At 32.7% G+C, this 25990-nt stretch overlaps 1 protein-coding gene across 1 annotated transcript; it reads right to left on the bottom strand.

Moving 5' to 3' along the window:
* On the bottom strand, positions 1-21616 carry LOC132738532 (rab GTPase-binding effector protein 1-like; the record flags this gene model as incomplete). Its single annotated transcript, XM_060726039.1, is given in 22 exon segments — positions 1-229; positions 677-787; positions 1679-1795; positions 2542-2708; positions 3420-3609; positions 4300-4401; positions 5156-5194; positions 5510-5608; positions 6276-6497; positions 6899-7023; positions 7721-8027; positions 8309-8340; positions 8906-9013; positions 9673-9831; positions 10444-10579; positions 11222-11320; positions 12166-12291; positions 12682-12796; positions 13768-13909; positions 14430-14612; positions 19622-19759; positions 21457-21616. Coding segments are annotated over 22 exon segments (2925 nt in total). The 5' UTR covers positions 21497-21616.
* Positions 21617-25990: the final 4374 nt, after the last annotated feature.

Here is a 25990-nt window from a genome sequence, read left to right as displayed (position 1 = left end):
ATTCATGAACAACTTCTTCTCAAACTGTATGGTCCCCCAGAACGAGGCTTCAAGTGCTGTCTCAATCTGGAGTATGGGGTGGTTCAGTGCTGAAGTACGGCATGGCGTCTGCAACCAGTATAGTGTGGCAGACGTCACACACTTTGGCTGGCCGCATCTTCGGTCCGCTATTTACAGTCTTTGTTATACAATCTGAACAAAATATTCGACCACAATGTCTGCAGTGATGCTGAAAAAAAAGAAAAGATAAGTATAAAGAAATAACATCCCCTAAATTTTTAATTCCATAATATAAATCTTTAATTTTGCGCAACTTTTTATCTTCAAAAGTCTTTTTTTATGGAAGTTGAGTTCAAAGAAATCCATTCAACTAAGCAGATAATTGTCCTGCTACATATAATAAAACATAAGTTAAATCTTTTCAGAATGCTTGTTGATAGCCACATATCTTTTGGTTTTAGGTAGTGCTTATGGATAGTTGGCTTTCCTTTAGAGACGTAAAAAGCTTACAGGTTGTTACCTTTATTTCCGTAACAAATAATTTGCTAATTGGTTATTATATCTTTTTTGTTACACAGAATTTCTGTACTGAGTTACTTTTTTTCTTTTGGTTACACACAATTCTTTTAGCTACTTATTTTTCTTTTGCTTATATTTAAAGCTTGTGTGTTATTACCTTTCTTTTGGTTACAGAGAATGCTTGTTTACAAGAATGACAGTCATCATAGTCCTCTTCATTCTGCCAGCGTACCTCCGTTTCTGATTTTCTAATTTCTTCTAACTGGATCTGTCCAATAAAAACACAATAATCATTTATTGCTGCAAGTGTTCAAATTATATCTTGCACTCTTTTTATATGAAGCTCACTTTTGTTTCATTGCAGGCTGAACAAAAATTATTAAGTAGACATGATTTATTACTAAACCAGTTTAACACCCATTTTAAACTTGATAGGGAAAACCCAAATGCCACCTATTATTTAGCTTTAGACACACACATATATTCATATTATGTAAGTAATCAGGCTGCATCTCCATAAGACTTTATTTTTCTCATTTAATTTTATTTGATGATCAAATCAGAGCATTATATTACAGAGGGATAAGAAGCTCTAAATATAGAATATTTTCCAATCCTGACCCACAATCCCTTGCATGAGATTCATTGGCTCTTGGAAATGATCAATTTCCGCTATCTTGTTTAATGTAACCAAATATATTGACATTTTCATCCATTACTGAGAATACTTTACATATTCTTAGTCTTTATTGTCTTTATAACATTTTGGCAACTTTTGTTACTTCTTTTGATAAACATAACAAATTTTGGATAATATGGTGGCATACATATTGATAAATTTTCTAGTATCAAACATGGTCTCGGAAAATCTTGCAAAAACAGGAACTTGCAGGACAATTAATCCCTGATACAGATTTTAAGTGTATGATGCCAAAGCTTCCTCTCCATTTGAATATAGCTCTGTGATCACACTAAATTTTTAAAGTGGGCACTAAATAGTGGGTGATATTCAGTGGGTTAAATACAATGAAACAAAAGAGAAAATGAGTGAGTCACCAAATGATATTCTATGAGTGATACATGATTTTTGATGTACAGTGAATGTTATTGATTATATCTCACAGAATGATATGGATTATATCTCACAGAACAAAGTTACCTGAAGTGACTGTGAAAGCTTTACAAAATCTCTTTGTACAATTTCACTATTATCAAGCTCTGTTTGTAATGACTGTGTTTTTACTTTCTGTGAATGAACTTCGTTTTCCAGTTGTATCTGAAAACATAGCATTTTCACATGTAATTTTCATCATTGAACTGTTAAACATTTCCAACTTTTTTCTCCTCTGAAAACTCAAATAAGAATTTTACCTAAGCATTCTTATAATTGTCCATTAATTTTTCTTTTTCATATTAAGGTTGACTTCCCATAACTACTCTATGAGTTTTCAAAAAAAAACAAAAAAAACCCAAAAAACACACACATTTTTATTCCTTAAAAACTCATTTTTAAATAAAAACATTATGCACAAGAAAACAAGAAAATGTTTTTAGCTATAAGCTGAAAGATGCATGTAGCTCAGAACTAAAGGAATTTTTATATTAAAACATTGAATAATAATAAAAATAAAACATCTTAACATGCGTATCATTTTACATTTTTTATCTCAACTTTGATATCTTTCAAATATCTAAAGGTTATTTCTGACTCCCATTAAGGTTCAGTATTAAAGAACTGTGATAACTCTACAGCTTTCAGGCTATGAGAAGTAGTTACTCTGTGCATTTTTGTCAGGCACATGCAGGCACTTGAGAAGAACTAACATGTAGTCATATGACAGCATGTTAACTTCACTATAAAAACCAAGGGTAATGCCTGGATTTGAACTCACAGTGGTAAGGGGCAAATTATTAAAAGTCTTAACCACTATGTCAGCAATGCCCTCAAATTTTTCTGTCTATCTTAAGACAAGCTGCTACAGGACTGATCCATTTGTAAAATCTTTGTGAAATATGACATACCCTTGCATTGGACTGCTCCTCTAATTGTTTCTTTAAACCACCAATCAGCTGCTTGGCTTGTGCCTGCTGACTTTTTAATGCTTTGTCCATCTCACGTAGCTTGGCCTCGGCCTGCGCCCGCACTGCAGCCTCTCTATCAAACTCAGACTTTATACTGTCTTGTATAGCTGAAAAATAATTTGTCAATAAAATACAATGCTTGATATTGATACAATGCTTTGACCATAAGCTGCCAAAAATATGACTAGAATTTAATAGTCCATTATCAATTTTAGGGATATCACAATAAAATTTGGAATCTGTACAAAGTAAATGTGCAGAGTCAGGTTAGACTGTACAAATGCCAGTTTAGCAAACTAGCCTGGGTCTAAACTCATTGCAAAGGCTTTGCAGTTTAAGTTCTGTTTAGACTAAGAAACTATCAATTAGGAAAGTATGAAATCCTATCTTTAGTCTAGATGTTATAAACTTATTATTTACTTATGTACTCTAAAGAAGATGGCTGTTCACCCAAAACGTTATATTAATGGGAATTTTAAGAATTTGCAGTTAACTACTTATTTTTTATTATCTAAACTTCCAACCTGAAACACCATGAAAAGGGTTGAAGTCAATTAAAGATTCCTTTACACCAAAACCAAACATTTTAGTCAGTAGATCAAAAGGTAACACTGCACTATGTGTCACAAATGATGGACAAAAGGAAAAGCTAATGAATATATGCTCCAACAAAAAAAAAGATTTCAAAGAATTTAGACTTTAAAGCAATTTTATGACGTGTTATGCACAAGTCAAACCAACATTTCTAAAGTTTGTCTCCTTTTCCCATAGCTATCTGTCAAAAAAATACACTTCAAATGCTTAGATAACAAACTAACCTAATCTTTCTTGTAGTGAATTGATCTCTTGTGTGAGGGTTTCCTCCATCGTGGACTTCTCCTGTTGCTCAGATACAACCTGATCTTTGAGGAACATTATCTGGCTCTTCAGAGACTCCTCTGTGTGCTCTTTTGCAACCTTAGCTTGAATGATTTCTTCTCTATACTTTAGCAGCAGTAATTGCATATCCTTAAATAGACAAATATCTTTTATAATACAATATAAGTTAATATCCTTCAAAGAAAAACAGAAGATATTTATAAATCAGATATAAAAAGATTATCTTTCAATAAACAAATTTAGATTTATAATGAAGGTTATTCCAAAATATTTGTCCCTGTGACCTATTTATTTTTTATTAAAGTCATCAAAAGTGTTTGAAGACAGCATAAATTTATGACATATTTATCTAAAAACCACATTACTTAAAGCATTGGGCAAAGGTCAATATAAACATCTCACCCCTAACACTACATGCTTTGGTGAGCTAAATGTAGATTACAGGATTGCCCAATTCTTGTCAATAAACCATCAAAACAAACAAGAGCGATCAGTGATCATATGTGTCGCCTCATGATGGCCGATTTCATGTTGGGACAAGTTTTGTGACAGATGGACAGACAGACGAACAGTGCACAACTAGACTTGGTACTGATCATTCCTGTAAAGATTGGATGAAATTGCACCAGTAGTTTATGAGTAGTAGTCCGGACAAGTTTTGTGACGGACGGACGGACAGACGGCGGAGAAGTGATCCCTATATGTCGCCACTACTCAGTAGGGGCGACACAAAAAGAAGAATGTTGTTTACTTTTAATCACCATCACTTAAGAAATTGGCAAAATAACCATAGTAAAAGGTCAAAATGAAGCAACTTACGTCTAGATTGTTTGGTAGATTGATATCTTCATTTTGCAGTTGCCCTGCATGTTTGGAATGTTTGCCTTGTAGAGAATCGTTCTCTTCTTGTAATCTTACAAGCTGGAATATATTAACACAAGATTTCCTTGACAAGAATTCAACACCGTGCATAGTAACTGAATCTTACAAGCTGGAATATTAACACAAGATTTTTCCATTAGTGTCCATGTTTGACATTTCTTAGTGCCTGAAGTAATACTCGATTTGAATAACTTCAGGTATACCTTCCTGCATTAACTTCAGACCCAGGTGAGCAATCATGTAGATGATTGTTTGTATTGTTGGATTTTAAGCCACACCAACACCCTATATGGTAAGTCATATGGCAACTTACTAGCTTTACTGGTGGAGGAAGACCTTAAATGCCCTTTCTTACACTATTTAAGTCACAAGCAAGTACCTAACCAAGCAATCATTTAGAACCACCATCTTGGCACTGACCAGCTGAATAATTGCTCCTGGACTTGAATACAATTGATACCAATAGGATGTGTGCTGTGTGTGTGTGTGGGGGGGGGGGGGGGGTTAACATTAAGATAGTTAACATTAAACATCTAAAATTGTATGAAAAACAGTTTTAAAATTTGTGTATTTAGATTCCTTTAAGTCCGCCTTGCCTGGGATCTCACAGCATTAAAACTACTTTTTTAATGCCACTGAAAAGATAGTTAGAATTTTTCAAGGAAAATGTCTCATATGGTTTCCTACAGTCATTACCTACATGTAAAAATATTGAGTGAAAATAAATGATCAATGATTACTGACTGCTTGAAAAATATCTCATGTTTACTGTTCACAAGTAATGTAGACTTACCTCTTTTTGGACCTCTGTCCTTTCTGATGAAAGACTTCTCTGAAATAGACAAACACCACCATTATTCATACTTCAATATGAGTACTGTGTTATGAACTTGTACATCAATAAGATTTACATTATTGTTATTTTTAACACAAAACCTCTACAGAAATAACGGGAAATTTTTAAGTGACTTTTGAAGTAATGGTACAAAACAATACAGTACCATATTTTACTATATTGATGTATATTCACTTAATTTCAATTCAATTTTGGTGTCCTTACTAATTTTTATGACCATTCAGATGAAACTAGCACATTTTTCTTTATTTATTTTTACTTAACCCAGAATGGAACATTCAACAAACTTACCAAACTTTCTTGAAGTTCTACCTGCGCGGAATTATGTTGCTGCCTCAGTTCTGACATATATTTCTCACATTCCTTCACTTTGTTCACTAAACTTCCAATCTGTTGTACAAAAACAGAGAGAATTTATCTATTATTTCCTATATCTAATATGGCCTTTAAAATTATCTGAATATCATATACTATTAAAATGATAATATGCTTATTTTCTACTATATACATTATATACACATACATGTAGAGGATATTGAATGAGTGTAAGTATAATACTGAATTTATTGAACGAGTTGAATAAAATTATATTATGCGAGCCTCTGGTGACCATAATATAATTTTATTCAATGAGTTCAATTAATTTGGTAAAAAGTGAAAAAGAACCATTTTTTCATTCATGCGCCTATAGAGAAACGCTAACATTTAGCGCAATTTTACAATTTATAACACAAATGATGTCACGTCAAAATTCATGCCATTTGTGCAATACCATTTTTCATGAAGTCACAAAAGCGATGTGATAAATTGTATTATGATATTAAAGGTATATGAATTCTCACTGTTTATTATTGTGTGTAGCTGTTGTGTTTTGTGTATAATGTATGTGTTTTTCTGTCTATTTCTGTAAATATGATAATAAATATTAAGCATGCTACAAATACGTGTCATATTATATGTAAATGTCGATGAGCTGTTAATGTGCTTAAGACTAATAAAATATATGTTATGTTATAAAGAAGTTTAATAAGGTTTATATAATACATTATTTGCTGACCTGTTCATCTGTATCTGAAGCAGCGTCTTTTAATTTTTCTTCCAGCTCAGTTATATAATTTTTCTGACTGTTTATGGTCTGTTTTTCCGCATTTGACTCGCGTTCACAGGACCGTAGTTTGGCTCGCTCTTCCTTCAGTTCATCTTGCACACCTTGTAGTTGAGCTTCGTAATTATTGCACATATCACACGGCCTGCCAAGCTTTTCACGAGCTGCTCGCAGCTAAAAATAGAAAATTTTCTTAAACACCAAGTAAATTAAACCATTCTTGACCGATTCTGTATATCAGAACTTGTCGTAATTTAAATTTTTGAGCATTGCCAAAACGATGTTAAACAAACAGTTTTCGGAGCATTTTTATTCTAAAAACATTGCTAATGTTTCAAATCAGACAGGTAAATAAAAAATTGTACTTAAAAATTTTTTCACCCCTTTCTTAGCATCAAGAGACATTAGAACAATTGCTTCTCCTTTGCTCAACAAAATTTAACCCCTGAAAAACCCCTTATTTTTTTCCAAAAACAAAAAGGGAAAAATTAAAAATTCCTATCCATTCACACTAGCACTTATTGTTTATTCATATGAAAACACAAAATACAGAAAAGAAGAAATAATATATTTACCTGTTCTTGCATTAGTCGCCATTCTTTATCACTAACTAAACGTTTGCCTTGCAGTGATATACTATCTGTTTTAGATTTGGCACTGGCTATTAAACTTTTTCTCGCCTCATTTTCTGGAGTAGGAGCTGCAAATAACATCTATATACTTTAACCAATTCTTAGCTGAATTTATGTAATAATCATCCAAAACAGAATTTGTCAACAATTTTTCTCAATGGGAGATGTGGAAGAATGGAATAGTTTATCATGGGAGATGTGGAAGAATGGAATAGTTTATCATGGGAGATGTGGAAGAATGGAATAGTTTACCAGATACAGTACTGATGTAAGTGCATAAACATTGAATTCGCTGAAAGAAAGACTTGATAAAGTTATCACAAATCACATTTATTCTGTCATTCTGGACAATGAATGCTGGGTGTCAAGACTTTGAGTGAGTTACAGGAGATTCTCTGATCTCTCAACGCCTATGCTGGATAAAGTAAAATACACATGTGAGTAAGTGCAAAAAAATAATTGAAGGGCTGAGTATATCTAAACAGTGTAGACCACCATTTAACCCTTTACTCCATAGACCACCATTTAACCCTTTTCTCCATAGATACATGTTTTTACCCGTATGCAACCAGTACAGGCTTTTCAGTCAGAAATATTTTCATGAATATAAAAGCAACCAGTGCAGATCCTGGTCAGACTGCATGGATGTGCAGGCTAATCTGGATCTGCACTGGTTGCATGCACACTAAAACATGTAGCAATAGGGTAAAGAGTCAATCTATGTTAACAATAAAAATAAAAATAAAACTCGTTTTAAAATCCAACCTGTTATAGCTCTGACTTGTGCATCAGTGAGGGAAGGTAAATTTATCACTTTCTCCGGAGAAATCCTTATAGTTAAATTATCCACCTCGCTCAACGATTGAGTCTCGTGTAATCCACTATCCAGGAATTCCTGCTCTGATAAAGAGTTTATCTCAGAATTCGAGAGAGATTTTTTTAACGACGTTTCAGCGAGACTGTCGTCAAAGTTCAACGAGTCTATAGATCCAACAGAATTTATCGAAGTATTTGACGCACTTTTGTCACTGAATAATCTGTCTGAAAGTCTTAGCTCTTTTTTCTTCAATTTCTGCAAAAATGAAAGGAAAAAGAAATCTTCTTTAACTTCATTTCTAAATTTGTAAATAAAGGCGGTTAAGTAGAAAATGTGCTAAAACATTATCAAATGGCTTAGTTTTTGGCAAGAAGTAAAATTAAGGTGTAAATGGTGTAGTTATTTAATCATTTGTCACAATACTAACTAAGACTTCAATAAAGGTAATTTATATGGTAATTTTCAAAGTCGGCAAACAGTCCTGCTTGCCTATGTTATAACTGCTCTATGTTTGTAATATGTTAACAAATACTTACTTTTGTACTTTCTTCAACCTGTTTAGCCCCTTCTGAAAAGCAAGTAACACTTTTTCATTCAACCAAATTAGAACTAAAGGCATATAATAGGGTTGCATATATACATATAGCAGAATGGAAACTGTGTAATAGAATTTGTTTAAACTTTGCATGACCTTAAAATATGATATAAACATTTTAAGAGGAAAACAAGAGCTGTTTGTGGGTAGGACAACATGCTCGACTATTCTCAGTGCTTGATAGTAAAACAAGAGCCTGGATAATGAAGAATTTTGTAATTTAAAAAAGGACCATAATTTATTCAAAATGCATGTGAGAGTTACGAGCCTTGGACAGGACCTATTATAATGTTCTCAAATTAACGTATGAAGTTTCTATCCATTCCCTTCAGTAGTTTTTGGAGATACCAATAACTTGCACACAAAAACTTAACCATTTGTGAAGCAGAGGACCTGCTAAGTAGCTCCCTCTATTTTCAAATAGTGAAGCTAAAGATGAAGCAACACTAAGTACTAAAGTAACTATACCAGTTCATTGTTGGAAAAAGAAAAGATCTAAAGTCTATCTCAATGACTAAAGGTTGGGTAACACACAGACCTGTATTCTTTAGAAGCTCTTGTTCTTTCTCTTGTTTTAATCTCAATTCTTCCAAATCTTTCACCTTCTTCTGTTGAGCCTCTCTCTCCAGATCTTTCTTCTGTTGTTCTATTGAATATAATACAATGATTCTTACTCATAACATCATGCTTATAAGTTTAAATTTGAAAAACCTAGAAATGTGCCAATAGGGCATTGATTCCTACTCATTCCAATGTTTTGCCAGTCTATGGATGGACTGTGCAACAGCAGGACAAGATGAACAAAAGCAAATTTATATGCACTTACCCCTCATCACTTACTGTAGTTCAAGATATATACATTGTTCTATGTGAGTTAATATTTGAATATTAGATATATCTCACTAACAAATAAGATATTCATATAACTTTCATTTACAACCTTTTTTTTACACATTATAAAAATGTCAAAGAGTTGTCATCTCATGTGAAAGTAAAATTTTCACCTACATTTGTACTTACTAGTACTACAGTAAACTCCACTTATAACAATATCGCTTATAACAATATAACACTTATAATGAATTTTTTGCTGCAGTCCCAGACTTGTTTTCATATTGGTTGCCTCTCATATACAAAGTTATAAATTTTATGGTCCCCTCAATATCATTATAACCCGAGTTTATTGCACCATGCATTTTTTCTTCAAAATAACAATTTTCCAAATATATGAAATATAGTCATTTTATAAAAATCACATCTCACAGATAAAGTCTAGTATTTCATCAATCAACATAGACTATCTACCTGCTAGTAATCTCTGTTGTTCTGCTGACAGCAAACTTTCCATTCTTCTCATGTCCATCATCATAAGTCTTTGAGATTCGAGGAACTGATCGTTGGCCATCGTCCATGTCTCCTTCAACTGGTTATGTGACCTCTTCTCTTCATCCAGTATAGTACATACTGTAACATATATACAGTAAATAAGTGAAAGTTCTATTCTATGAGTGTATTTAAGTTTTATTTATACTTGCCGCCAGTTACCCATATGGGCAAGTCCTATAGAAGAGTATTAGTAATTTTAGATTTTTGGAGGTTAGTGCAAGATACTAATACATAAAGATGCCCTGATTGCAGAAGCTTTTCCTGGTTCTCTAGTGTGCCAAGTGTTTATGCACTCAAACATGACACCTCAATTTAAAGTCTCATCCAAACCAAAAGATTTTGTTAGCAAGCCCGGGAATTGAACCCAAAATGTTGACACTACAAGTCTCACGCTCTAACCCAATGAGCTATGTGGGCTGGCTATTCTATTCTGAATGGAGCTTTACAAATTTAAAGCAGTAAAAATTTATCCCAATATTAAAGACGTATGAAACATTTAATTATGTAACCAAATGTATGTATAATGTAGTGTTCAAGAACCTCAGACTGCCTATGAAAGCCTGAATGCTTATTTTCTATGATGTTTTTGGACATATACTTACTAGAACACACAATACAATTTAGCAAACATAAATATAATTAAGACAATCAATTTAAACCTTCAAATACAAAACATAAAGCAAGCCTTACCTTCTTTCAGCTCATTTCTTGTTTTATCATTGTCATCTTGTAGAACATTTTTCTGTGTACTAAGAACAGCTACATACATCTCCAGATCTGTTCTAGATGCTTTCTCAGCCTTTAAATACTTCATCAACTGCTGTATCTGGTGGAATAAATAAACAACACACCCATAGAGGACATTTTTCTATTCTGTTTTCTTTGTCTTCTTTTCCTTTTTCATTTTTTAAATCTATTTTGTATTTACTAGAGAATTTGTATTAATCTGGATTTTTTTATGCATTTGATGGTTTTTTTAAAAATTTATTTTGTGGATATATCAACACTTAAAACAGTCAAAAGAATACTAACCTACTGAATTCATTAAATTGACTTGCCCAGCTTCCAATTTTTAGAACTGTCAATTTATCAATTTTAGGGATATCAACATAAAAATTTACAGTCAGTCAGTCAACAGTACAGTACCTGGTCACACTACAAGGCCAGGTTATTTAATGGTGACAAACACTAATTACTTTCAGCTCCAGCACATGAAGGGTTATAATATTGATTTTTGACATTCCTTTAGAGCTTAAGTTGTATATTATTTGCATGAAAAAGTTGAATGTAATTTGCATGAAAAAGAAATGAACACTTACTGCCTAAACAGACAAAATATCAAATGCATGTTTCATGATTCACTTAAATCAGTTTTAGGAGAAATATAGAAATCTTAGATATGTTATTTACTCTACTCTTTCAGCACTTGTGTTTTATTGTCAAAACATAAAATTTCACAGGATCATACCTTTTCCTCAGGATCTTTTATATCATCCAAGGAAGGCAGTGATGTAGTTTTGGTCGGACTCGGTAATTCATTCGGCAATGATACAAGTTTCTCCTGTAACTGTAAAATATTTGATCTTGTATCAGTGATTGAAGAAGAATATATTCGTATTGTATGCCTTTTATAAAACAGGATTTTATCCGGGTGATATAATTTTACATTTCATAACAAAGTGACTGTACTCAAAAATATTTATACATGTGCATGATGACTTGAAATATCACAATATTTATGTTTTGAGTTCATAACCAAAGAAAAATCGTATTCTACTTCAATTGTTGCAAATTGTGCTAAAATACCCTGTTTTACTTCTTGTTCATTTTTTATTATCAGAATAAACACAATACCTTTTTAGAAAAAATGCTACACTTTGAAAATATATAGAAATTTGCATGCTCTTTAATCAAGTAAGAATATACCTCACTTAGAAGTAAGTCATTTTGAATTTTCTTCAAAGTGTTTGAGTCTACATACTATAATCAATATCTAAATTTTTTCTTTTGGTTTTACATCACACCAATCACAGTTAAAAGTAAATGTGGTGACTTTCAAGCTACACTGCTGGAGGAAGACCTCAGACGCCCCATTATCTCAGGCACAAACAGGCATCTGAGTAGAACCACTGACGTTCTGTAAGCTAGCTGGATTGCTTCCTTACAAAGAATCTGAAGTCCCTGGTAGGATTCAAACCCACAGTGGTGAGGGGCAAGTGATTTGAAGCCAACAACATTAACCACATGGCCACAGAGTCCCCTTAACTCTTATTAACAGCAATACAGAATAAACGGGTTCTATGTCAGCTACCTTAACCAGCTAAATTTAGTAGCCCCTATACAGTCAAAGTGATAGGCAAAATGGCAATTACAATAAAACATTGCATAATATGAATGATAAAATCTATCTACCTGCAGTTTCTGTTTCTCTAAAGACCTAACATTGTCTGTCTGTTTTCTCAGTTTCTGTTTTAAACTTTCAATTTCTTGCTCCAATGGTAAAACAACAGATTTCAATATCTCAGCATCTTGTTGTGCCTGTGAAAAATAAATAAATGAATAAATAAATAAATGAATGAAAAAATAATGAACTAAAGAAACACTAGAAATATATTTCATTCCAATTTTATGGAAATGATTATTATAATGGTCACGTTTCTCATTTTCTGGACATGTTATGTGCAACTACTTGTCTATCTCCTATCACCTGAACTTTCTATAGCATCAGTGTAAAATAATGGACACCCTGTAAGCTAGCTTCTTCACAAGAAGGAATTCAAAGACCCTTTTCAATATAATTGTTTTATTGCATATACCATCTAGTATTTTACTATACACTGCCACTGGTTTTACCTACAAAGACACATTTTTATTATGTATGCATTTTCTTGCCATTAATTATTACAATGCTACCACTTATGTACATACTTTTCTCATATCCTCCTCTAGAGATTCAGCTTCTGTATTAGAATCAGAACTAGCTGGATTCAATGATGCCGTCCCTCTAGAAACTATGTCTGCCACTGATGATAGGAAACCTTTCCTGTGAACAAATATAACATCATAATGTTATATATTGTATTGTATTGTATAATTACATTATATTCATATTGGTTTTTGCTAATAGGCCAAGGACAGTCATATTGACTGGAAACTCTAACTTAGTTTACATAACTCTGTTGTTGTTGCTTTTTAGTTGTTTTTCTTATTGTTGCTTTTTCTCCTTTTTTTTTTTGCTTTCATTGCATTATTAGCCTAGTTTGTCCTAACTGGCTAATATTGGTCTTATGCTAAAATTTATTGGCTTTAAAACTTAATTACAGACAGGACATACAAAATTTATATATACAATATAACCAATGAGTAACAGCTTTAAGGAGACAAAAATTTTTAGTTGTTGCTGAAAGGTACATTATGTATTGTTCTTGAAATATTTAATTTATTGTAAAGTCTTAACTTTGGTAAGAACTGAAACTGTTGTTCTACAGAGGGCCACTCTGCATAGGTTGTACTGTATTTCCAATATTTCATGGTCTATAAATAGTACACAACACATGGTTACCATACTCAATATTTCATCTTCTTGGTAATTTAAACTTATTTGGGGTCTTCTACCAAGAATTGTATACAGTTTTCTGTTCTGTCAAGGAAATTTACTTATATAAGTAGGATTCAACTACAACTTTAAATATTCTTAGGAAGTACTTAACTTCAGTGCCTTAATTTCTTTATCTTCCTTCATCAGCAATGTATAAAAGGACAAAATATTTATGACACTATCTTTTAACTTACTAACAGGATTTTTAATAACACAATTTTATTTTGAAACCATAAAATGTACTAGAAGCACAAACACATCTGATTAAGACAGTCTACTGTGTTCAAACTGGACACAAGATATGTTGTTGTACAATCAATAGCAAAGAGTCTACAATTATAAACCAATAAATTGAAAAAAATTATGGTAGTACAGAGTAACATTTTTTTACAGAAATTAATAACAAGTATAATTACCCCTTGTCAAGCTGTCTTTCTTGTGACAGTCGACTGCGTATCGACTGTATTTCCTCCTCATAATTTTCATTCAGCTCCTTTAGTTTGGCTCTCTCTGATTCATATTGTGCCGCAGTCGAGCTGGATGCCTCTTCTGCAGCCTCTGTTTGAAATGGCAAAAAAAAAAAAATATTAAATTAATAAATATTTAATCTTGCTTGATTATGATGAAAGGTTTGAGTATTTTTAGAAGCACTCTTGCCTCTACTTCCAGCACTAGTGTCATGTGAGGAAAAAAGTCTGTGCCCAAAGCAAAGTTCAAAACCATTAATTCCCTTAGATGTACGAGTACGACAGAGTTCATGTACTTAAATACTACACCATCATTCCATTTAATTAATATCTTAACTTGCTGAAAGATTTTTACTCATTCTAAATAATATATGGCATAATGTATTATGAATAGTCCACTGTCAATTATAGAAATACATATATGAAGATCAAAGCAGAAAAAACTTAGACACAAACAGAGACGCGTGTCAAACAGTACACTGATCTATATTATCCTGGTAGTCTGCAAATATTTCTACAAGAACTAAAGTAGTTAAGGCATTCTGAGGCATAATGGGCCTTTAAATGTATCTGTGAAAGACTTCAATGGCTGAAATGTCATCTTTGATTACCTTTCAACAATGCCTGCATTGTCTGTATCTCCTGCTCACACTGTCTGCGTACTTTAGCTATCTCCTCCTCTTTATTTGCCTCCGACACAGCCACTGCTGTCTTGATATCTTCCAGCTCGGACTTTGTCTCTTTTAACTCTTGTTCCAGTTTTGTCACTCTGTCTTTATCAGCTTTTAGTTCAGCTGAAAAATAAAACACAAGTTTTCATTTATATATATCGACCTTTAACCTGATGAATTTGAGAAATTGATTAGCCTACTTGATTGATCTACTTGAAATTTAAGGGATCTTAACATCAAAACCCAATAATATAGCTATCAACAGTACAGTTTTGTCAGATTGCAATCATGTCAAACTGACCTGACTATAATGATAGCAAAGGCTGGTCACTTTAAGTTCCCAGGAGGTTAAGGGTTAAAAAAATCATAATCATTATGAGTAATAATCATTTATATATGTATAGTATACATGTATATTGTATATATAGTATATACATGATGACTCACAACTCTGATCACTTCCTATTATGAGTTTCTTACATATAGGCATAATAGGCTGTCCTCCCATTCTCTTTAGTATCATGCAGTTTTCTTTTTTTAACTTTAAGTTACGTCTTACATACATGTATATTGCTTTAATATATCAAAAACAAAGAAAAATTCTTTCTTTCCTAGATCAAAATCTGAATTAGTCAAAACAGTGAGTACTCTGGAATCTGAATCAGACTCTACAAAATTATATGCTGGTATGCATGATTACTGTTTTACAACATACACCAAATATCTGAAGTAAACACATCTTCATAGTCATTGCTGTTTGTACATTTCATTCAGTGTATGCCACAATATATTTTATGTTCTACATTTACAGTACAGCAACTCTGATCACTTCCTATTATGAGTTTCTTACATATAGGCATAATAGGCTGTCCTCCCATTCTCTTTAGTATAATGCAGTTTTTGTTTAACTTTAAGTTGCGTCTTACATACATGTATATTGCTTTAATATTCCAAAACAAAGAAAAATTCTTTCTTTCCTAGGTCAAAATCTGAATTAGTCAAAACAGTGAGTACTCTGGAATCTGAATCAGACTCTATAAAATTATATGCTGGTATGCATGATTACTGTTTTACAACATACACCAATTATCTGCAGTAAACACATCTTCATAGTCATTGCTGTTTGTACATTTCATTCAGTGTATGCCACAATATATTTTATGTTCTACATTTACAGTACAGCATTCACTGAAGATTTTTTGCCTGAAAATTTATGATGTTGATTATGTAAACAGATCTCAATTAATTATAGATAACAGCTGTTCAACTGATATACAACATTGATGTAATGAAAAAACAATTGCGATATATTAACACTGAGCAGTATATTGTCAAATTTGATAAATGGCATTACATGAATGGATTACATTTTTGTTTCTATTTCCGCTTTTTTTGTGTTTATTTTTGTTGGGTTTATTTATTTTGGTTTTTGTTTTCAAAGTACAGTAGAACTTCTATGAGTCGAACTTCGATTAGTCGATTTTCTCGATGTGTCGAAGTAAAATGAAAGTCCCGATTTTTTTCCTTATATATTCCTTATAAAAAACCTGCTTATGAGTCGAGATTTTATGTGTCGAATTTTTCGATGTGTCGAAGTTTTTTCGTGGTCCGTATTGAATAAATCTAGAACAATTTACCACAAATAAGCCGAAGTACTTCGATTATTTCGACACCTTCGACCTCGAGACATTTTTCACACCTTTTCTGGCCGTGAAGACGATTTCCGATCAACTTTAGTGACAGGTGTTAATTACACAGCCGATTGTTCAAACAGCCTTTGTATGCGTTTAAATGTGTGAAAAAAATGCTTTAATCGTTACTATTTTAATTGCATTAGCGGTATTTAACAGTAAGAACTATCATTTGAGTACTTCCGTGATCCGGTGTCGCGTGATAATCACACGCAAAATAATTACTAAAAGCTGGTTTAGTTATTGCCCTTTCGTATTGTTACGCCTTTGTAACTTTATTGTGTACGTAAATCAATTTAGCCGTGGAAAATTACTTAGCGTGTCATATTTATCATTCTATAATGTAAAATATCAGATTAATAAATGAAAGAAAAACATGAAATAAGTTGCGTTATAGATCTTATAAATAGGGCTAGTCACGGGTTGAAATTTGGTCATGAAATTCAGACCGATTCATGAGTCGAAGTCCCGATGTGTCGAAGTTTTTACACAAGTCCCTCCAACTTCGACTTACCGAAGTTCTACTGTATATCAGCAATAAAATTGTTTTATGTTTACGTCATGTATATATTTCATTTTGAGCTTGGAAGGTACAATCATGGCAAATAACACATGCTTTCTCAGCAATATAAACTACAACTATCGCTGCAAATGCAATTCATACCCCTACCAATGTCCTTGACAGAACATTTTCTAAGCCTAAAAGGGGCATAACTTGTGTCATAATTCAATGGAATTGCATAATTTTTCGTCATCTGAGCTTGCTTGTAACCATTTATATAAATTTTAAGTTTCAAGTAAATATCTGTTCTGGTTTAAGAAATATTATAGTAAATAAATTTAAAGACATAAAAATGGACTTAACTTTGTCAAAATACAATACAAAGTTATCCCCCCCCCCCCACTTTTTTTAGTTGAAACTTGACCTGCATATCTTACTTGCGACACTTTGTGTAAGTTTCAAATGATTATCTGTTCTAGTTTTAGAAATATTCAAGTACGTGTTAAAATTTCAGAACATTTTTGACCTTCAAGTGTGGCCTTGACCTTAAGCTGGCACAAGGGTAAGATGGGTTCTGCTCATTGCCCAGTTGGGGTGAACATTTGAGTCAAGTTTGAAGAAAATCCTTCCATTAGTATAGAATTTATAGAGCGGACACAATATTGTCTAAGTATTGATTGTATGCAAATTTAAAAACTTAAAAGGGGGCATTACTTTGTCAAAATGCAATACAGAGTTATGAATCTTGACCTGCATATCTTACTTGTGACACCTCATATATCTTTAAAGTTTCAAGCAAATACCTGTGCTAGTTTCAGAAATATTCAAATACATGTTAAAATTTAAGAACATTTTCTAAGTCAATTTTTGACCTTCAAGTGTGACCTTGACCTTAAGCCGGCACAAAGGTAACATGGGTTCTGCACATAACCTTGTTGAGGTGAACATTTGAGTAAAGTTTGAAGAAAATTCTTCCATTAGTACAGGATTTATAGAGCGGACACGACATATTGTCTAATATTTGATTGTATGTAAATTTGAAGACTTAAAAAGGGGCATAACTTTGTCAAAATGCAATACAGAGCTATGAAACTTGACCTGCATATCTAAATTGTGACACTTCATGTACATTTTAAGTTTCAAGCAAATATCTTTTATAGTTTCAGAAATATTCAAATACATGTTAAAATTTTAGAATATTTTCTGAGTCAATTTTTGACCTTCAAGTGTGACCTTGACCTTAAACCGGCAAAAGGGCAACATGGGTTCTGCACATCCCCTTGTTGAGGTGAACATTTGAGCCAAGATTGAAGAAAGTATTTCAATTAGTGTAGGACTTACAGAGCGGACACGACATACTCTGTAATATTTGATTGTTTGATATTTGACCTTCAATTGTGACCTTGACCTTGAGCTTACACATGGGCAACATGAGTTCTGCACATCCCCTTGTTTAAGTGAACATTTGAGCCAAGTTTGAAGAAAATCTTTCAATTAGTGTAGGACTTACAGAGCGGACACGACATACTGTCTCATATTTGATATTTGACCTTCAATTGTGACCTTGACCTTGATATGACACATGGGCAACATGGGTTCTGCACATCCCCTTGTTGAGGTGAACATTTGAGCCTAGTTTGAAAGAAATCTTTCAATTAGTGTAGGACTTACAGAGCGGACACGACATACTGTCTAATATTTGATTGTTTGATATTTGACCTTCAAATGTGACCTTGACCTTGAGCTGACACATTAGCAACATAGGTTCTGCACATCTCCTTGTTAAGGTGAACATTTGAGCCAAGTATGAAGAAAATCCTTCAATTGGTATAGGATTTATAGAGCAGACAAGATAATGGAGACGGGCGTACGGATGGACGCGATAAAGCGAATCCATTATAGCCCCACCACATTTTGTGGTGGGGGTATAATTATACTTATATTCCATGATCATTTAAGTCATTTAAGTTAAGAAGCAAATGTAGGGGTATTTGAAAACCATGATACTGAAATTATATTTTGTTACCTTAAAACTTTGATCATAGCAATAATACACATAATAATGTACATTATTACAGTCTTGATAAACTTATTAAACTTATCAAAGACCACTCATGATTAGAGATATCGTGAATATACACACTGATAAAAATACTACATACTTCCCTGTCAATCACAAGATCATCAACTTTAATCTAATGATAAAAATTTAAAGGGCTCTGTTTAGTCAACTCAGCAAATATTTTAACGCCTATTCAAAGATCCCTTTGGAAAAAAAAACAAAATATAAAAAAAAAGAAATATGCAAAAGACAGCAATACAAAAATAGTTTTCATAATATTTCAATTTTTTCACTCTTTACCAAAATGCAAAAATATTTTTTTTAGTAAGACCATGAACATTCACTGTTTGTATAATAAAGGGTCATACTTAATTTCATATTAAATAGCTGTTAAAATTTCTCCAGTGCTTAAATACCATCGCATACTACATTAAAAAATGCCCTTTTTCATACTTAAAGATCCTGTAACATAACTTTTTTATGGTTTTAAATCATAAATATGATGCTTAAATTAAAATTTATCAATATTGTAGGTTCCAAAAGCATTATTTATAAAGAAATTAACTTTAAAATTTTAATTTAAATTTAGAATTTAAAATTTCATGTAAATAAAGGGAGGTAATAAAAAATTTATTTTCTATAAAGTTTAAGTCAAATTTTACAATAAGAAATGAATGCATATATGTAATGATTACATATAATATGCACAAATATTTGCAGTACATATTTTACATATTCTTCGATGTTTGAAAATTGTTTTATTTGCATAATTATGTACATTATATAATTTCACTTTGTGTGGTTTACCACTATGATCACAACATACAGGATCTTTCTTGAAACATATGTTTAAAACAATGAAGCAACATCAACAAACCTTCTTTTTGCATGAACAGTTCTCTGAATCTTGCACGTTTTTGTCCAAAGTCTGCTTCATTTTCTTCTTTCAGTTTCAGAAGTTTCCTTTCACTATCCTCAAGCTCTTCTACCCTCGACTTCAAAACAGCTATATCATCTGAATTCAAAAATAAATCAATCAAGTCCACAGAATGATAATACAGTCAACATCTAATTTTAATAGCCATTACAGAGGAAATTTACATTTCATTTTCCAACAAAATGATGGTATCTTATAATGTCCTAAAATATGAAGCTTAATTAAATTATATAAAAATAACTACACATTGCAGGTAGGCAATTTCAAAGGATACATGTTACTACTAATTCTAAATTTTTCTGATCAATTTTCTTTTTGTGCATAACAGATACATTTTAGACAATTTCTACTACAACAATTATACTTCTGTACTGGGGAAAGAATTCTTCCAGCCAAATTGGATTTATAACTCTGTTGAATTTACCCAATTTCGAAAATCTAGACTACTTTCCAGAATTTTAATTTTCTTACTCTATGTATCATGCAAGTGGGTTATAATGATCCAGGAGAAAAAAGGAATGTGGGCAAGGCTTGTGGCCACTTAAAAGGCTGAACCATTCAGAGGATCTGAAAGTTTCACTGTTAAAATGTTAAAGAAGGTCTCAACTTCATTTCTATGACAGCATGTATAGGTTCCAAGTATTCTACATGACTATGACAGCAGCCACAACATTTACATATTTACAATATTAAAATAAGAATGAAATTAGCAGAGTACCATAGTTGGGCACGGTACAAATTTATGAAGGCTTTATGAGAGCGCTGCGGGATTTAGAATACAGTTTACACCCACCAAATTAATTTCTCATCAGAATTAAATCTCAGTAGCAGACCAAAAGATTGAAAAAAATGATAATTTCTGTAAAATTGTCAGACAAGTTTAATGATCTAAGCAGGATCCTACTTTGTTCTTGTCTAAAGGACATCTAACAAAACACTATTGAAGCATACAAGAAAATGGTAGTGAATCAAGTACCGAGTGCATTATATGTCACCTGATGATTATATTGAACATGACCTGTACATAATACACAGACAATTGGGAGTAAGACCCAGCCCCCAGTTTGGTCTATTCCTGTTAACTGTAATTAAAACTTTTTAACATTTTATCACAATGTGGCATCCATCTTGATCACAAAACTTGTTTTAAAACCATTTCCAAAGAAATAAAAAAAAAACCCGTTACTATCAAGTCTCAATAAAGCAAAGATTGCCGAGTCCTAGTCAGAAAACCATTCTTGTCCAACCAACATATAAGTAGAGATCCTGTCTTTACGTTGCCATTGTTTACTTTCTGAGCCCTGACACACATACTTAAGACTTGATGGTAAATACTAAATGGGTGTTGTTTTTTATCTCCAAAATTGTTGTTTTTAATTTACATGGAACTTGAATTTAACCAAGTTTATGACTGAAACAGATGTCACACTTTTGTTAAAATGTTTAAGCTTACCATAGAGAATAAACAAAGGCTGAGTCTGAGTGTCTGTGCTGAAATATTGTGCATGATCTTGCATATCTTATAACATTAACAAATCATTCCTTTGACTTGGCTTAAAACACATCATAAGTGCTTACAGATGTATGACTATCGCGTGTGCATTGTTCATAAACCTTCTCTAATATACATTTTCTAAGAAGTAAACATAGGAATTCCTAGCCTTCTAAACTTATTAGTCTTATGGAAATTGGATTGGATTATTCGAGTTACAAATTCATCAAACATTTTGAGCTTTTCTGCATATTTTGCTAGCAGACATAACATGTTTTCATACCTGCAGACTCCATGGGCCCAAAATCATCTGAATCTGCCATCTTGGCAAAATCTAATTAGATAAATACATCAAAATATTGGATATTTGTTGATTTCTAAAATTATTCCGAGCCATCTACTTCCGTTATTTACTCTTCAATTGTGAAGACAGAAAATCTTTGATCTGGATCTTTCAAGCGCTTGGTTTCCAAAGGGGGCGTTTTCTCAAGTTGCAGACGCTAAGTCTTATCTTTTGGGTAATTAATATAGATAAAACAATCTCCTCGAATTTATATGATAAAACGGTAAATCACTGCACGGATTTATATTACATAATATGTAATACAAATCCGTGATCACTGAGATACATTTGTCATTATGCCTACAAAAGCTTAAGAAAAAAGCAAGTAGAATTTCAAAAAATCTAATATATTTTTTTACAGCTGGGACTTTGAATGACGTTATGTACAGTATCGTAGGTCCCAGACTACAGTAAGATGCTTCAAACTCGTGCACCAACTTAAAATTCACATAAATGGCTTACACCGTTAGATATACACAGTGGTATTTGAAATTACTTACTTTGTAGTTAATAAAAGATAGAATTCCGACACCTGCAACGCGTACTATCTAATAAACAGAGATATCAGCACTGAGTAAATGTAAATTGAATTGATAATTAAAATGAGAAACTGTTGCACCTTGATATGTTTGAAAGTTCTCCCAACGATATTGTTATCAGTAAATTGTAGTATATAAAGATAATGAAACAACTTAACTAGTATCACATATATACTTGTACTCGGTTTTATGTTGATTTAATTCATTGTTCAAAGTCGTCTGCATGTGTTGTATAACATTTCTTTTTTTCATGAACAAAAACAAAATTCACTCAATAGCGATTTTTTTCTAAAACTTTATCTAAGAATTTTTGGTTGTTGTTAAGTTTGTGTCATTGTTTGTTTTTTGTTTGTTTTTTTTCTCGTGTTTTTTTTTCGCTCATTAATATTGAAAATTTTCTACTTTTTTATATTTGCTTATTTATTTTCCTCATTTCTTTTCTATTTATTGGCCTGGATAACATAATACACGTTCCTGCAGTGTTACAACAATGCAAGAGCTAGTACAATGTCAATATATTTCATAAAGACCAATACATGTTCACAATTTTAGACTTGTATATAGTCCAATAAAACGTCCAAAAAGTTGAGATATTGCACCCATTCAGGTCACTGCTTGTTTTTTTTAACTAATTCTACATCTCCTATCAAATGTTCCTCACAAATAATTACATTTTACCATTTATGTGCGTTGAAGGAATGTATAACCAGTAGTTATTTCTGGTGTGCTTTAACAGGGTGTTTAATCACGTGGTCTAATGTTTGGGTAATAGATAGTCACGGCTTAAGGTGGTGTGAGCCATTAAGATATATAGAACGATGTGTCCTGAAACATACATCATATTTAAGTGAGGTGATCTGTCATTAACCCGAGGGATGATGCTTAAGTTTTCTCACTGTGTTTATTGTGTATTTCCATAAATGACAGCTTACAATAGAAATGAGCGACTAAATACAAATTTGTTGGTCAAAGAATTATTCAGTTGCAGAAATAGTTTTTCTGTATGCCAAACACAGTGTAATTTATAGACATAGACATTATTAATTATGCATGTAGGACATCACTTATAGAAATTAAACAGTAAGTAAATACAAATATTAACAACTGAATGTTTCGAGACGGGTGTATAATTGAAAGTATGCTTCGTAATGCATATCTTGTTGACAAAAAGAGGATATTGAGCAAGAGAACTTCTGTAATCTCTTATTTTAATTGGTATGCATTGTTATCCCAACTCCCAACAACCCTCCCACCTCTCGTAATGTATTGGGAATGACAGTCGAAATGAGCCACGTTTTTGGCTTTTTACCAGGTCAATGCTTTGGTTTGGTTTCAAAACATTGCAGCTATTGAGTTTGGAACTTAGTGTTATGCTTAAACTCAACCTTAATTGACCCCTCGGTTTGTTTAATATTTGCCACGTTTTCGATTTTAACTAAACTTTGTTTAGTTTTGGATTTAGCCTAAACTACATCCCAGTTTAAAAATCTGGAAAAGGGGAGATCCTAAAGAGTCACAGAAAACAATAAAACTATATGGAAACTTTATATGCTCGGTTAAATATAATATGTTCATGAGAGAAAATGCAACATCTCTCACGCCCACTAGCACCGGCCTAAGCGGTTTTCAATCTTTAACACTAAAAGTGAAATCAATGATCCCAAAGAACCAGAAAACGGGTTAAAATAGAGAAAATATGAATCCTTAAAGAAACTCCAAAACGGTAAAATTGAAAATGTTGCAGGCTCATTTGATTGGACCTGTTCATGGACAGTACTGTAAAGTGCAAACTATTGTTCACGCCCCCTAGCACCGGCTTAAGCAGAATTCAACATTTTGACATGAAAATGGTGAAATTTTGAACTTAGACACATCCACAGATGTGTTCATACGGCGGTTATCATGGAACCTTCAATGTGACACGTAAGTGCAATTCCATGAAAAGCAACGCATGGTCCCCTGGCAACAGAAAGCATGTGCCCTAAACAGAAAACATTGGGCGGAACTAAACAAAATGGAATTTTGATATGGGATCAGAGGTTATGAAGCTTGTATATCATAGATAAGACGTCAAAAGACAAAACAGGAAGCAACATAACATAAAGGTGATTCAATATTATTCAAGCAGGAATATTGGAACCACCCAAAAAGAAAAGCCAAAAAAGTAAGATCTAAAATACCACAAACACAACAATAATGTCGTGCTGAACGATCTTTAAGAATCGGAAATATTACATCTCTGATTGAATGCACGAATGAACTTTTTACAGCTGCCACATGACACTTTACATCTGCTGTTGTGAAGTATAAATATCTGAAAAAGAGCAGATCCCTTGAAGGCACTGCAAAATCATATGAAAATTGCAAACTCAGTTTGTCTGAGTCTGTTCATGAGAGATAATGTAATGGTACAATATCTCAAACGCCCGCTAGCACCGGCTCAAGCGATATTCAATCTTCAACATTGAAAGTACTGGAATCATTGATCCCGAAGAGCCAGTAAAGGTGATTCAATATTATTCAAGCAGGAATATTGGAACCACCCAAAAAGAAAAGCCAAAAAAGTAAGATCTAAAATACCACAAACACAACAATAATGTCGTGCTGAACGATCTTTAAGAATCGGAAATATTACATCTCTGATTGAATGTACGAATGAACTTTTTACAGCTGCCACATGACACTTTACATCTGCTGTTGTGAAGTATAAATATCTGAAAAAGAGCAGATCCCTTGAAGGCACTGAAAACAACAAAATCATATGAAAATTGCAAACTCAGTTTGTCTGAGTCTGTTCATGAGAGATAATGTAATGGTACAATATCTCAAACGCCCGCTAGCACCGGCTCAAGCGATATTCAATCTTCAACATTGAAAGTACTGGAATCATTGATCCCGAAGAGCCAGTAAAATTTGAATACAAAATTAAACCCTAGTTGCCTTCTTGGTGTTCTGCTTGGGAAACTGGATTGAATCGGGAGCTGCGTTCTGTGAACGTCGCCTTGCCTTCTTGATCGTTATTCTCAATATTTTGTTGTTATTGTAAACTATTCAGATTACTTTTACGCACAGGCACGAGTATCGGACCTGGGAAGTAAAATATGACCAGATAGATAAAAAAACCTGTGTTCATCTTAAAAGTGTAACCCCCCCCCCCCCAAAAAAAAAAATGTAAAAAAATGACCCCCTTTTTTTATTTCTTTCCAGGTTCGATACTCGTGCCTGTGCTTTTACGTATACGACATCAATTCAAGTTCTGCCTAAGCCGGTGCTTGAAGACGTGGACTGAAGCTTGTAAATTCTATACCGACTATGAACAGAATCAATCAAACCGAGTCTGAAACATTTTCAATTTTGCCGTTTTTGGCATTCTTTAGTGAATGATTCTGGTTATCTCTATTTTTTAGGTTTAAATCTAAACTAGAATTATGCAACAGACCGACGCTAGATAAATTCGTCAAGTGCTGCGTGTATACTGAAGACAGTTGTTCTGTACTTTATCTCATTGTTGTTATATTTTTTCTTGTCTTTAGGACCTAAAGTTTTTCTGTTGACTGAATCTCACACAAACCGGTGCTAGGGGTATGAGAGATGTTGCACATCCCCTTTCCAGGTATTTTATATCTAACATCATCACGTTATTACTTTTGTCGCATTGCTCAGTCCTAAGTACACAAATATTTTTATTTACATTAATGAAAAAGTCAATTACTATCAAAAATATTTCATACCTAAACATGTCCACAATTAATAAATTAATAAATTCTTCTGAGACATGCGGATAAAATTGAATCACATGCACAGTCTAATTAAGGAGATGGTGCATCATCTATAAATTATGAATTGTATTTTATAATCAGACGCTGATATTTTTCTTCATACAAAGAGTATTCTATATACATATATGACCAGAAACTACAATATAATAACTATAT

The sequence above is a fragment of the Ruditapes philippinarum genome, unplaced genomic scaffold (genome assembly GCF_026571515.1).
Source record: "Ruditapes philippinarum isolate M1 unplaced genomic scaffold, ASM2657151v2 ctg6590_1_1_1_1, whole genome shotgun sequence".
NCBI classification, from domain to species: Eukaryota; Metazoa; Mollusca; class Bivalvia; order Venerida; family Veneridae; genus Ruditapes; species Ruditapes philippinarum.
Note: the sequence above shows the minus strand (reverse complement) of the source record. Positions and strands in the feature narration are given on the sequence as shown.